Genomic DNA, 13,065 nt, shown 5'->3' on the forward strand with positions numbered 1-13,065 from the left:
GAAGCCAGGAAAGAATCACAGAATCCCAGAATGGTTTGAGCTGGAAGGAACCTTAAAGCTCATCCAGTTCCACCCCCCTGCTGTGGGCAGGGACACTTCCCCTGTCCCTGGTTGCTCCAAGCCCCATCAAAGAACTGCCTCGTGCCTGAGGGGGACACACCTCCACAGGCAACTTCTGTTTTCAGAATGTCATCTCTAAAATGCTGATTTTTCTTTTATAAACACTTTTTGTTGTTGTATTTCCACCAGCCAAGCCAGAAGCTCCCCCAGTTCCAGTGCAAGAAAAGCCTTCACTATCRGAAGAGGAAATAGAGAGAAAATGCAAATCTATCATTGATGAGTTCTTGCATATTAATGATTTTAAGGTAAGCAAGATGAAAACCTCACTTAACAGAAAGCTCTGAGGGGCTGGAGTGATTTTTCTCCAGGATCTCTCTCTGTGAGCAGTTTCAGGACAGTTGTCTCCAGAGCTTGTTTTCTGCCCTCCTGGTAATAGGAAAAATAGCCCAGGCTGTGTATTTTAAGTAGCAAGATGGATGTGTATCTGTCATGAATCACTGAGCAGCTCCATAATACCAGCAATTTTGGAAGCAGAAAAGCTAGTGGGAAAATAAACAGAGGTTTTCATTTAGTTATCAAAGCATGTGCTGTTCTGATCTGGGGGCAGATAAAGCAATACTAAATATTGAACAAACCACTCCAGAGGATTTTTAATAAACGCTGGAAATTACTGAGCAGCTGTCATCACTTGTTAGTTAAAAGGTTGAAATTTTGTTTCCCTTGTAAAAGGGTTTTTTAGCTCATCCAGGGAGTTTGCAAGAAGTGTTACATTGGCTGTGAAGCTGCTTGGTTTGATCTTTCACTGAAATAARTTTTAAAACCTGCCAAGTTTGAAATGGCAGCACTTGAGAATTGCGAGTTTGGCACCCTAAAAGCAGAGTTGCTGCTTCCATCTCATTGGACTTCCAATTAATAATTGGAAAGAAGAATATTCTCATGATGGATTGTTCAGAGTTCACATCTAGTTATTGGGATAAATTATTAAATACTTGGTTTGGAGAGGAAAAACCTTGCTGTGATTGGCAGTGGCCTGGCCTGGGACCCGTGGACTGGGGAGTCACAGAGCAGATGCCTGTGGTCAGGAAGGGCACCAAGATCCATGGGCTGGACCCAGAAGGTTGTTGGAAGGTCTTTTGATGGCAGTGTAGATTTTTGATGTGGGACTTGAAGAGCTGCTTTCAAAGTCTCTGAGTGTTTTCTTTGCAAAATGTACAAGTCAGAAGTTAGGAGCTTTAGAAAGGGGAAGTTTTCCTCCAAKTGCTCCCCAGCTGTTTTCTGCTTCTTGTTGTGCTGTGGCTTTGTAACACAGGCATCTGTRCAGGTCAGATCAGTAACAAATCTAACCCGATACCCTCTTTTTCACTTGGCTTGATGTTTGATGCAATAGTAGGTGTTTTGGTAGCATCCAGAAGACAAATCCTGCCATTTCAGCAAGCAGCCCTGGAATGTGATTGTATATTTTAAAAATTGTTACCTGAGTGGTATAAATTCCATTATAGCTATTACTGTGTGATGAGTTTCCACAGTCTAGTCCAGTAGTTTGCTTGGCAGCCTCACTAAATACTCATTTCACCAAAAATACCCAATGTTACAGGTAGAAAATACTCTCGTGCCACATTTTTTGGCTGCTTTTCAGTTGAGGGGTGACTGATGTGTGTTGTTCCACAGGAGGCCATGCAGTGTGTGGAGGAGCTGAGTGCCCAGAGTTTGCTGCCTGTGTTTGTCCGTGTGGGAGTGGAGTCGACGCTGGAGCGCAGTCAGACCACCCGGGATCACATGGGCCAGTTGTTACATCAGCTGGTGCATTCAGGAAAGCTGAGCAAGCAGGATTTCTTCAAGGGGTTGGTATTCTGCATGGAGAATCTGTAGATTCTTTTCTTCAGTGTTTCTTGCAAATGGATGCTGTGCTGCAGAGAAATGATTTCCCACCTTGTTTTGGTATCGTGCCCTCTCCACAGGAAGGGGTGTGTCATCTGGRTGTATTTATAAGGAATATTGTTATTGTAATATATTTTAAAGTGTTTCAGATGCTTTAGTGAACGTTAAGTATGTTCATATTTATATCAGCATTTATTTTGAAGAAGATCTGTAGGTGTCTGTTTAAATGTGTTCGTTCAGATCCCTGTTCTGTGCTGAATTTCTCCATGAATTCTGTGCTGWATTTCTCCCTGTTTGTCTTTTGCAAATCCCTGAGCATAACTGGAAGAGGAAGTCAGAATGCTTCACACAGCATTAGTACCTGGGAGCTCTGTAGCCTGAGCTCCTGTGCATCTGCAGAACCTCAGCCACTCTCCCACTGGGAAAAAAGCTTCCCCTACATGATGCCATTTCTCAGGACACCTCAGCTGGAGCAGCCAAGTCCTCAAGGGGCTGAGGGCAACGTGCCACAGATGGGTTGGACCTGTCTCAAGAGACCTGAGTTTGAGCTGCTGGCTCTTTTCAGCTCCCTGGGTTTTGTRTTTCCAGCCTGGTGTCCAGTCCTAAAACAATCCATGTTCCCACRGAGATCCCTGGCAGCACTCAGTCCTCACTGGGGGATGGAGCAGGAGGGATAAAACAGGGATAGCCACAAATGCAGCTGTGAAAGAGCAGATGAAGTAACACTTTGGATACTGAGTTTCTTCGGAGTTGGCTCTGTCTRGCTGCTTTAATATGAACCCTGTGTCATGGTGATGCCACTGACTGCTCCAACGGGGCACCCATGTCTGTCCCTGAATCTCACCCAGCTCACAGGAAAGGTTTAGGCAGCCTGAGCTCAAAACAGAGCTGAAGAAATCTGTGTTCACAGGGAGCACTGATGGTCAGAGGGACACGTTTGAGGTGATATATATCCAAAATGTATTGTGATTAAAGCTGTGCTGGAGTTTCCTGAGTTTGGATAAGTGGATCTTGATTAAATACTGGCGTCTGTAGTTTGAATGTGGCATAAACAACATGAAACAGCTCCTGAAGATGATGGAAGGGATGAGTGGTGTTCAGTGAGTGCCAAGAACACCAGAGACCACCTCAATTATTGACAAGGAGAAATGACCATGTCATGAGGGATGAACACTGGTCCCAGCCCACRTCTAGGGAGATGCACAATGGGAAAACAGTTTCTGGCAGACAGGCTGGAGGAGCAGCAGAAGATGCAAAGAACAAAGCAAAGGAAGTAGTTTCTGGTTTGAAACACAAGAGAAAATGTGCATTTATAGTCACTAAACAGGACACCAGACTTCTCAAGGTTTTTGGGGAGAAATGAACCATGATAGAAACTGGCAGGAGAGCAGACAAATCTTCTATCAGGCATGGGAAGTGAAGCCACCTGCAAGAGTTTTATGGAAAACAAGAGTTTTGAGCCATTCTGGAAAGTGTATCATTGAGGAGCAGTCCTGTAATTCCTGCTGTAGATAGAAACTGCCATYTGCTGAACTGAGCTCTTACTTACAGACATTTCACTGCTTACCTTACATTTGGAATTCTGTTAGGATTAACCCTGTTAATTAATTCTGTTAGGAATAATTAATTAATTCTCTTAGGATTCTCAAAATGTTGGGATATTTTTAAGAAAGTTCCATTTACTTAATGTTTTATATTTATAGACAGAAATGCTTTTTAGTTTTATAGATGGTAATGTYTAGCAAATTATTTGATAAGGGATATAAGAATTATAAATGGAGGTTTCCTGGGTGTGTCTGTTGGATCTACAAAAGGTGGTGTCTTTTCCACATATTCTCCATGTTAYTGCATGGAGAAATTCAGTCCTGCTAGTGTGGAAGTACCAAAACCATAAAATGGCAATAGGATTTTTGTTACCTTTGTGATTCTCCTCACTCCTCTCTCTCTTCACTCTTCTTTTATGTTACAAAACATTCTTAAAGTGCAGATTTCTTTGCAGGAAATGTCTCCAATTAAATTTTATGTAATATTTGATGATTTTCCTTCTTTTAAAGTTTTTCAGAGACTCTGGAGATGGCAGATGACATGGCCATAGATATACCCCATATCTGGTTGTACCTGGCTGAGTTGGTGACCCCCATGTTAAAAGAAGGAGGAATCTCTATGAGAGAACTTATACAGTAAGTGCTGCTTTCCCACTGTGCCTGCAGGGCTTTCACAGCATGGTTCCCATCAGCAGGTGAAACATGAGCCGTGCTGGAGGCTCAGCTCTCCACAGGAGCTGATAGAAAGCTTCTTGCACATCCTTCAGGGCCAGCACCAGTCTGAGAGCTCTCAGGGGAAGGGAGCTTGGTGCTTTCACCCTTGGAGAAGGGTTTTATCCATAASTCTGCTGATTGTTTCAGCTGAGCTTAAAAATATTGCAGCGTTGTAGAGTGTCCAAGRCCAGGCTGGATGGGGCTTGGAGCAACCAGGGAGAGTGGAATGTGTCCCTGCCCACACTATGGGTTTCTGTGTCTCTACCACCTGGGCATTGCTTTAAATGGATGCAAAACCATGTTTGCAAGATGGGAAAYGATTTCCTGGGCCAGAATTCCTGTATTTTCTGCATGTCTTTACATATTTGGGGATTAACTGGCAMCCAGTTAAATGGTTCCTATTTCTATTACCATTATATTAAGAAAATAASAGTCTTTTTCCTCTACCCAAATGCAGCATTCCACAAAAATTAGTGGATTTGACATTAAATATAACRTATTTTTTAATGTAAAATTCAAGTCTTTGTAATTAGCCCCGTTGTGACAAGGTCACTGCATCTCTAAATGTTTAATCAGCAGTGCTGGATTAATCAAATCCTTCCTCCCTGGCAGAAGTTAAAGGKGATTTCCTGCCTCAGTTTGATCACTACCCCTTGCTTTGCATTCCAGATATGAATTATAAAGAAAACACCTGTTTTTCTTTCATTCTAGAGAATTTAGCAAACCCTTGCTTCCTGTGGGAAGAGCTGGCGTCTTGCTTGCTGAAATCTTGCACCTTCTATGCAAACAAATGGTGAGTGTCCAGGTGCTCGTGTCCTCCAGAGGGAGGAGTGGACTCAGTGCTCGTGTTCATGCATGAAACCTCCACCGTTCCCATGTGAGGACATTTAGGGATGGGCCAGCAGTGCAGATCACTTAGGAAAGCTGCCTCCGCACCCCGTTTCCATCCAAGCCTTATCAGGTTCCAAAAAGTTGAGTTAACTTTTTGTTTTCTCATCACTTTTCCCTTTTGCAGGTACCTTTGCACCTGGCTTCTCCCAGAAGCTAAGAGTGCTGAAATGCTGCAAGAGGGACATGCTCAAGGGATTTCTGGGCTGACCAGAAGCAGCAAGTGCCGGGAATCTTGCGAGAGAGCTGTTCTTGCAGACTGGAGAGGTTCTCAGGGTTCGGATAAGCTTCCGATGGCCTCAGACTGCTGGGTGCTTATCCAAACTAAAGCTGCCGACTCTTGAGGTTCACCCAGCACTGGGGTAGTGACACCTTCTCACCCCGTGACTCCGAGAGCTCTCTTTCACACCTCACAGCTGCGTGTCCAACCAGTTTGGTGGTTTCCCTAGAACTCGTCTCCATTTTTGTCTTTTTTTTTCCCCCTTTAATCCAGCTAAATCCTGCACTTTGGATAGTGTCTATTTCCAACCCTGTAAAATCCCTCRCTTGCCTTTTTTCATTTTTTCAGCATGCATTCAAGTAAGGTTGAAYGTTCCAGGAGCATTTCAGTCTTAACAGTGCAAACAGTGACTTTTTATTTATTTATTTTAGTCTTGTGCTTGTTTGGACAATCAACTCATTTGTTTTTTTCCTGTTCTGTGAAAGAAAAGCTGCTGTGCTCTGGGTGTGGAAGCACAGCCTTGGGTCTCTGTTTCTGCCACAGCTTTCTGATCCAATCTTGTCAGGTCAAGACTTGGATGCAGSTCTTTCAGTGTAATATCAGCCAGATCTTGATGGATCAGAGCAGAAACTATGTACCRTTGGCTCTTAACAAACTGTGTTGTAAACTGAAAATTGCAATCTGCTTTGTAAACTAAAAATCAGGCTGCATTTCTCAGCTTGGCTTAGGTTACTCAATGATCACCTGTGAGCAGGTGCTGTAAGGTGAAACTTTGGCAAAGCATTTGGGTGGAAAGAGCTGGTTGTGCTCAGCACTTTTATTCTTGTCAGAACTGTGCCCTTTGAGGGAGGAGGCCCAGAGGTCAGTTTGACATTAGAGATTGCAGAAGGCTGAACTGTCTATGCTCAAAGGCACTGCTCTCAAGGTTGCATAAACTCTAGGAATTGAAGAGAGAATTTGGGGTTATGTGCCTGAATGTGAGGCTTGGTCTGTGCACAGAAAAGAGCCGYGTAAATAAGGAATTTTCTCAGGGGAGCAGTTTGCTGGAGCCTTGCTGTCAAGGCAGGGAGTGTGAGTCAGAGAGTAAATCAGGAGAAGGAATTGAGTCATCCACGCCACCTCTGTGTCAGGCCATGGGAAGCTGCCTTGTTCCCTGTGTCACTGCTCCTGAGTAACCTCGGAGCTCGTTGTGAATYCCCTGTGTCACTTCTGCCTTATCCATTCCCTGTCACAAGGCGTTGCCCCCTGAAGAGATGTGCATACTCAGGTGGGACTGCACATGTGGTTTCTCTTGCACGGGGTCTCCAGATGTTCTCACTCATTGCCAGCCATTTGTTGGGTGGCTGATTGGTCCTTTATTCCTCCTGACACAGCTGCACCATTCCAGCCCCTGCGAGCTCCTGGGGTGCCCCTCACCGCTTTAAAACGGACAAACTGCTTGTGTTTCAGAGCCATAAGAAAGTGGGAGCCTTATGGAGGGAGTCAGGCCTCAGTTGGAAGGATTACTTGCCTGAAGGGGAGGATGTACATACCTTTCTCATGGAACAAGTGAGTTCAGATCATTTGTTTGATCATACCTTTGTTCATTCTCTTCCATCCCATTCTTATGTGCAGTTGGAATATGGGGTGAAGTGTCTCCAAGCTGGGGTAGATGATTTCAGCACCACCTTTTGAAACACAGGGAGGACAAGCCTGTCCCCTCTGGTCCCAGACACACATCTCTGGTGACATGGCTTTCTCTAGGAGACCTATTTCTACTGGGAAAAAAAATTCAAGAATGAGTTTTGGAGCAAGGCAGACAAGCAGAAGRGCTGCAATAAATGGTGGCAGTTACTCACTCATCCTACCTTGGATTATGATCCTGGAGGGAGGCACCTCAGCTCTTGCTGGTGCTGCTCTTCAGGAAGACACTGTCTCCATTTGGAGCTCCAAGTGTTGCACTGCCCATTCTGGCACCTTGGAAATGCTGCAGGAAATTAAACGATTACSACAGCTTAGGCCTTGCTGGGGAGATTGCAGCTCCTCTGCCACAGTGTTCAGGGAATTGGGGCTCTGGCTGCAATTCCTTTGAGCCAATGTCAGATCTGGTCATTGCATTCCAGCCCCTRTGGCTCCAGCTGGACAACACACACTTGATCTTGTGCTCTGCTGTGCAGGGCTGGAGCTGCCTGAGGTGCCTCGTTGGCTTTGCTGGATAATGTAGTTCCTTTGTGTTTGTAAAATGCTTCCTAACCTTTGGAACAGGGAAAGGTTGAATTACTGTAATGATAACTAAACAGATGAAAGATGCCAGGAAGCAGAATKAAATGTTGTTTTCTTGTTCAATCTGATGTAATTCAGCCTGGGAAGGTACATTTCAGTAATACTGATGTGGTGTTGCAGAAGTTGGAGTTCACGGAGTCCGACTGTTCCAGTTCCTCAGAAGCACTTTCAGAGAAAGAACTCTCTGCGGAAGAGCTGAACAAGCAGCTGGAAAAACTCATTGTTGAGGACAAGGCGAATGATGAACAAATCTTTGACTGGGTAGAGGTACAAAGATGATTTTCACTCTCCCTGCAGACCGTTTAACTGCTTCTGTAAATATGTTCTGGTCTGAACATCTTGGGTTATAGGACACTGTGAGAACACTGTGTAATCAACACCTCCAAACAATTAAAATCTAAAATGTAATCAGTTATTTAAGAGTCAGCTTTAGAAAGGAAAAATGTAAGCCATATTAACTGTGTAAGTGCCTTTTAAATACKGTAGACTTTCTGATACTGAATACTCTGCTTCTGCCACTCAGTACATTTTAGACATACACAGCTATATCRTTTCTTCTCAAAATAGGGAAGAGAAGCTTCTTATTACCTTTTTCCAACATGCCCTCTGCAAATTTCCCCCTGTTAAAATATCCTGGGCAGTCACTGAGAGCAGCTTTTCCCAGTGCACTGCGCCAGGCACTGGAAGGGAAAATAAAGAAAACGAAAGAAAAAGAGGAAAAAAAAGGCCTGTCAACCCACTGGTCTTTGCTTTCAGTCTCTGGCTGCATTCTTTAATCCAGATGTTTAGTGTCTGAAATTATACCCAACCTGATGCATTTACATCTGTGCTTACACTAAGTCTTGGTAAGCTTCAGTTCAGTTATTTCTGTGGCTAAGCAATGCATTAGAAATGTCACTTTTCCACTGCTGTTAGAGGAGTCAGGAGTGGATTGAAAGCAGCACTGAAAATCTGGGATCACCCAAGGCTTTTTGGAGCCTTGGACAAGTTCCACAACCATTCTCTGAACTTCTTTTACAAAGCAAACAATCTGCACCCAAGGAACACGCAGTAAAGTTTGTTGGAAAAGTCTAAAATTCTTTGAAACTGTATAAGGGCATTGCAGGAGCCCAGGATGGTTGGTTTGGTTCTGCAGATGAATGGCYCCTCGTGTTCATTGGCACATGGATCCCATGGGAATTGGTGTTGCCTGTTGACATCCCTGAGGGAGTTTCAAGGAGTGAGTGGGAAAGTTGAGTGTCTGCAGGGCTGAGCTGGGTTTGTGCTGCAGCAGCAGCTGAGCCTGGACTTGCTGCCAGATTCAGGACTGCAGTTTGGAAGCAGTTGTGCTCTTGCAGCACCGTGTTTTTAACTGGTCCGTTTGCTCTTGATTTCAGGCTAATCTAGATGAAAGCCAGATGAGTTCACCTACATTCCTTAGAGCTTTAATGACAGCAGTTTGTAAAGCAGCTATTATAGGTGAGTAACTTGCAGTGTAAACACCACACAAACCAAACTTGCAAAGAATTATTCGCTATTTCTCAGGTTTCTGTCACATTTCCCTACCCAAGGTTGTATTTTATCACACACTACAGCGTTTCCATCCTTTGGCATTGTTCCCGAGAGCAGGTTTTCCCTTTCCATGTGACAGCCAGGTGCTTTGCTGAGTGTGGTGTTCCTGAGATGACCCTGGTGTGTCCCAGTGACCGTGGGTGAGCAGGGGTTTCAGACAGCACTGGRTAATGCCAAATACTTCATTGATTTTCTTAACGAAGGTGGAAATTACTGAGACATCATTAAGACCATTAACATTTACTCTTGTGTGTCAGCAAGGATGCATGAGCACCCCAACAGTGGCAGCGTGAACTATGGRAAGAAGCCAGTCCGGGGCTCGGTCTTACAGGAGTTTTATATCCAAAGTTTCASTTTCAGAAAGATAGTTTATGTGGATTGCCTGACTGTACAGCTGTCAGCTGAAAATACAGGAAAGGGAGGGCTCCCGAGTCAGACATGTGAGCTTCAGACCCTGAGGGAGGGATTGAGGAAAGCACTGCAGGCACAAACATCTGCTCAGTTCACTTGGTTGTCTAACTTTACTGTGGACGTCGGGCAAAGCAAAAAATTATGCTTGTAAAAGGTCTGGTTCTGCTCTGAGCTGTGATTTGAGGCAGGGAACGGGCTGGATTCCACTGTGTGAGGGAGGGGAGGGGCAGCCCAGCTTCTTCCTCTCCCTGGGAACAGAACCTTGCTTGTGCCACCTAGTGTTAACAGAGACATGACACAGGATTTGATTTCCAGTGTTCAAAGGTTCTCTGTTGTGTCAGGGAAATCATTCTCTGGTTTAAATTTTGACCTTTCCTCTGAGGTTTCTTCTTTTGTTTTCAAAATACTACTTACTTGGGTTGCACAATCTGCATGAAAGCTGCTGCATAATTATCCATGTGGCTGATGGACTTCTAATGTGTATTTTCTACATATTCACTATTTCCTATGCCATGTGCAACTTATGATTTCTGTTTCTGTATTTTCTAAAAACCCTCTAAACCCAGTTGCCTGTGGAGACACAATTTGTGCTGCAAAGTAAGGTGGTGCTGCTTCTGTGTTTGTTAGAGCTGGGGTCACTGCAGTTACTGGTTGAATCTGGGAAACTGGAAGGACCCAGATTTCCAGAAAAAGCTATTAACCAAAAGTACTTCCAAACCAAAAGGCTCCTTTTCTCTCCACTCTAACCCATGTTTATGATTGCTATTTGCATAAATAAAGGCAAAGACCTGTCCCTGCTGCAGTGTGCCAAAGCTGATCGTGCCTTCTCCTCTTCCCCTCAGCGGACTCTTCCAGCTTCCGAGTGGATACTGCTGTTATCAAACAGAGAGTGCCCATCTTACTCAAGTACCTGGACTCAGACACAGAGAAGGAACTACAAGCACTTTATGCACTACAAGCATCAATAGTAAAACTTGATCAACCTCCTAGTAAGTGTTGCCTTGTGCTGCATAAGGGAAGGGGGATTCTGTGGGAGACTGAAGGAGGATGTGTTTTTCCTTACTTCTGTAGGTAGCAGATGAGAGAAAATGGTGTTTTGTGGGTTCAGCTTGTCCAGATTCCAGCTTTTTAGAACAGTGCAGGTTCCCAAATGCTTGGYCAGAGGCCAGCACTTCTCTTGGTTGCTCCTGTAAGCTGCCACACAAAAGGAAGGACAAGCCTCTGTTGATAAAAAGAGAGCAAAAAAAAGCAGCAAAAAATAATCTGTTGAGTTTGCAGTTCCTAGGCATGTGAGAGCATGSGTGTTGTTATTGCACTGATGCTCCACAGATGTCTGTGGGCTTGAAGGGAATRAAATGAGTTGGTCAGATAACAAGTTTTGTCCCAAAGATGCTGCAGAAAACTTGTGGGGCAAGAGGCAAGGAGTAGCCTAAGAAACAGGGATTCCCAGGGAATTGGCAGCACAAAATGCAAGAGTGCCCCAATACACCCACCGTGTTCGTCCTTAGTGCCCTTTATGGCTTTAGTTGGCCATTGTCCCTCCTGCTGAGCCACAGAAATCCAGGGTTGAAGGGAATCCAGGCGGTATGGTCCAGAGGGGATGGGCTGCTCTGGGTTCTGCTTGCTGGCCAATCTCTAGATAACGTATTCCCATGGCTGCTTTCCCAGCTTTCCCTCCTCTCTGGTGTCAGAGGGGTCAGTTTTCCCCCTTACCTGAATGAGAGCAGCCAGGAAGCMATAGCTGAGTAAGAGCCCTTCTTTTCCCTTGTCTCTCGGTCTCATGTGCAAAGAGGCTGCATTAATCTCCTTATCCACAGCCTCTGTCTGTGGCCGCAGCTGACAGATGTTCCCTCCGTTATTCCATTACTGCAGATTTGTTGCGGATGTTTTTTGATTGCCTGTATGATGAGGAGGTCATTTCGGAGGATGCCTTCTACAAGTGGGAAAGCAGCAAGGACCCAGCGGAGCAGAACGGGAAAGGAGTAGCACTCAAATCTGTCACGGCGTTCTTCACATGGCTACGGGAGGCCGAAGAGGAGTCAGAGGATAATTAAAACTTAAAATACAGATTTAAAACAAACAAACAAAAAAGAAACAATTTAAGTATTTTTTTAAAAAGTTTCACATCTTCGCCAATCACAGTGCAGCAAGGCCAATTCTCTGTCGCAGACCCCCTTGCCCCACACATGTACAAGTGCGAGAGGTAAAACCCGATAAACACCGAGGTGATCATGGAGGCAAAAAGGTACTTGAAAAAACAAACCACAAAAGTAAACTTCAAACCTGAGGGCGGGAGCACTAAACCAAAATACATGTATTATTTATAGAAAATATTTTCTGTTTTAATCTTTTTTCTTTTCTTTTTAAACAAGGACTCATACTTAGGAAAACACACAGCGAAACAAATCTGTTCAGCAAAAACAAAAACAAGTTGAAAACTTTTAATTTATTATTTTAAGGACTGCAAATGCCAGTGTAATTTTTAAATTTGCAGTTTCTGTAAACAAATTGTATAATAGAACAAAAGCAGAGAAATAAATTTCCCTCCCCTTCATACGCACCTCAGTTTTGTTTTATAGCATGATAAATAGACAAAACTTCAAAGGGGGTTGGGGTGAGCTAGATGAGGACAAGACGAATTTTTTTTTATTGTCATCAGATTTTTCTGCCTGCCTCTCAGCTTGCTTCAGAAATTTAAAAAGAAAATAGTAATCAAACCATACATAACCTTGGATTGGAAGGAAAKGCATTTGAGAAAACCGCTGTGGACCAGAGTGCTCCGAAAATAACTCATTAAAAACAGTGCTACCCCGGGGAAAAAAGTACTAGTGATACTTTGAGAACCTTTAGAGCAACTTTAAGGCTTGTAAATACATAGAACAAATATTTAAAAAAAAAAAAAAAAAAAAAAAAAAAAATTAAACCCAAAAAAATTTATTTAAAATTAAAAAAAAAAAAAAAAAAAAAAAAAAAAAAAAAAAAAAAAAAAAAAAAAAAAAAAAAAAAAAAAAAAAAAAAAAAAAAAAATTGACTCCATACGATTTCTTTTCACTTTCAAAATATAAAGAACAAAATAAAGACAAACATTGCAAGTTTAAAAGAAAGTAAAACGACTTCTCCTTTGACAGCTGCTGAATGTGTGCACCATYCTGAGCGGTGCTGGCTTCCTTGGCGTGCTGTAGGTCCTCAGGCCCAAATTGTGTACATATAGTGTGTGTCTGTATGCGTGGCTACCAAAAATGAAGGGTGAGAGCAATTGTTGTTTTAAAAAAAGAAAAAAGGAAAAAAAAAAAAAAAGGGGGATTGCTGTTGTGCCGAGAGAACTCCCTGGGCAGGGAGCAGCCGGTGGTTGCAAGGTTGGTGCRTTTGGTTCCCGAGGCTGGGACATGACCTCAGGGTGATGTGCCCGATCCCAGCAGGGTTTCTCCAGCCTGGGGCAGCACGTCTCTCATGGGACTTGGATCGGTGATGTCATCCAGGCCTGGTGACCCTGGGAGCTCCGGAGGTAACGGCTGTGTGAGCGGAGATCCGGCAGGA

The 13,065-nt window shown here is 43.8% G+C and overlaps 1 protein-coding gene across 8 annotated transcripts in view; it reads left to right on the forward strand.

Annotated features, from left to right (window-relative positions):
* Positions 1 to 12,082, forward strand: part of EIF4G3 (eukaryotic translation initiation factor 4 gamma 3) — a 137,276-nt gene extending 125,194 nt beyond the window's left edge. For 7 of the 8 annotated variants that reach the window (XM_057380232.1, XM_057380233.1, XM_057380235.1 and 4 more), the window contains 9 exons: positions 250 to 365; positions 1,729 to 1,901; positions 3,993 to 4,118; positions 4,908 to 4,989; positions 6,754 to 6,852; positions 7,687 to 7,833; positions 8,943 to 9,024; positions 10,371 to 10,517; positions 11,401 to 12,082. In XM_057380232.1, coding sequence (XP_057236215.1) covers positions 250 to 365; positions 1,729 to 1,901; positions 3,993 to 4,118; positions 4,908 to 4,989; positions 6,754 to 6,852; positions 7,687 to 7,833; positions 8,943 to 9,024; positions 10,371 to 10,517; positions 11,401 to 11,582 — 1,154 coding nt within the window. In that variant the 3' untranslated portion in view covers positions 11,583 to 12,082. Of the gene's footprint in view, positions 1 to 249; positions 366 to 1,728; positions 1,902 to 3,992; positions 4,119 to 4,907; positions 4,990 to 5,211; positions 5,315 to 6,753; positions 6,853 to 7,686; positions 7,834 to 8,942; positions 9,025 to 10,370; positions 10,518 to 11,400 lie in introns of those variants that run through there. The other variant, XM_057380238.1, reaches the window with a different exon arrangement.
* The last annotated feature ends 983 nt before the right edge of the window (positions 12,083 to 13,065 follow it).

Source organism: Malurus melanocephalus, unplaced genomic scaffold (genome assembly GCF_030028575.1).
Source record: "Malurus melanocephalus ecotype Western Australia unplaced genomic scaffold, MMel_1.1 scaffold_440, whole genome shotgun sequence".
Classification (NCBI taxonomy): Eukaryota; Metazoa; Chordata; class Aves; order Passeriformes; family Maluridae; genus Malurus; species Malurus melanocephalus.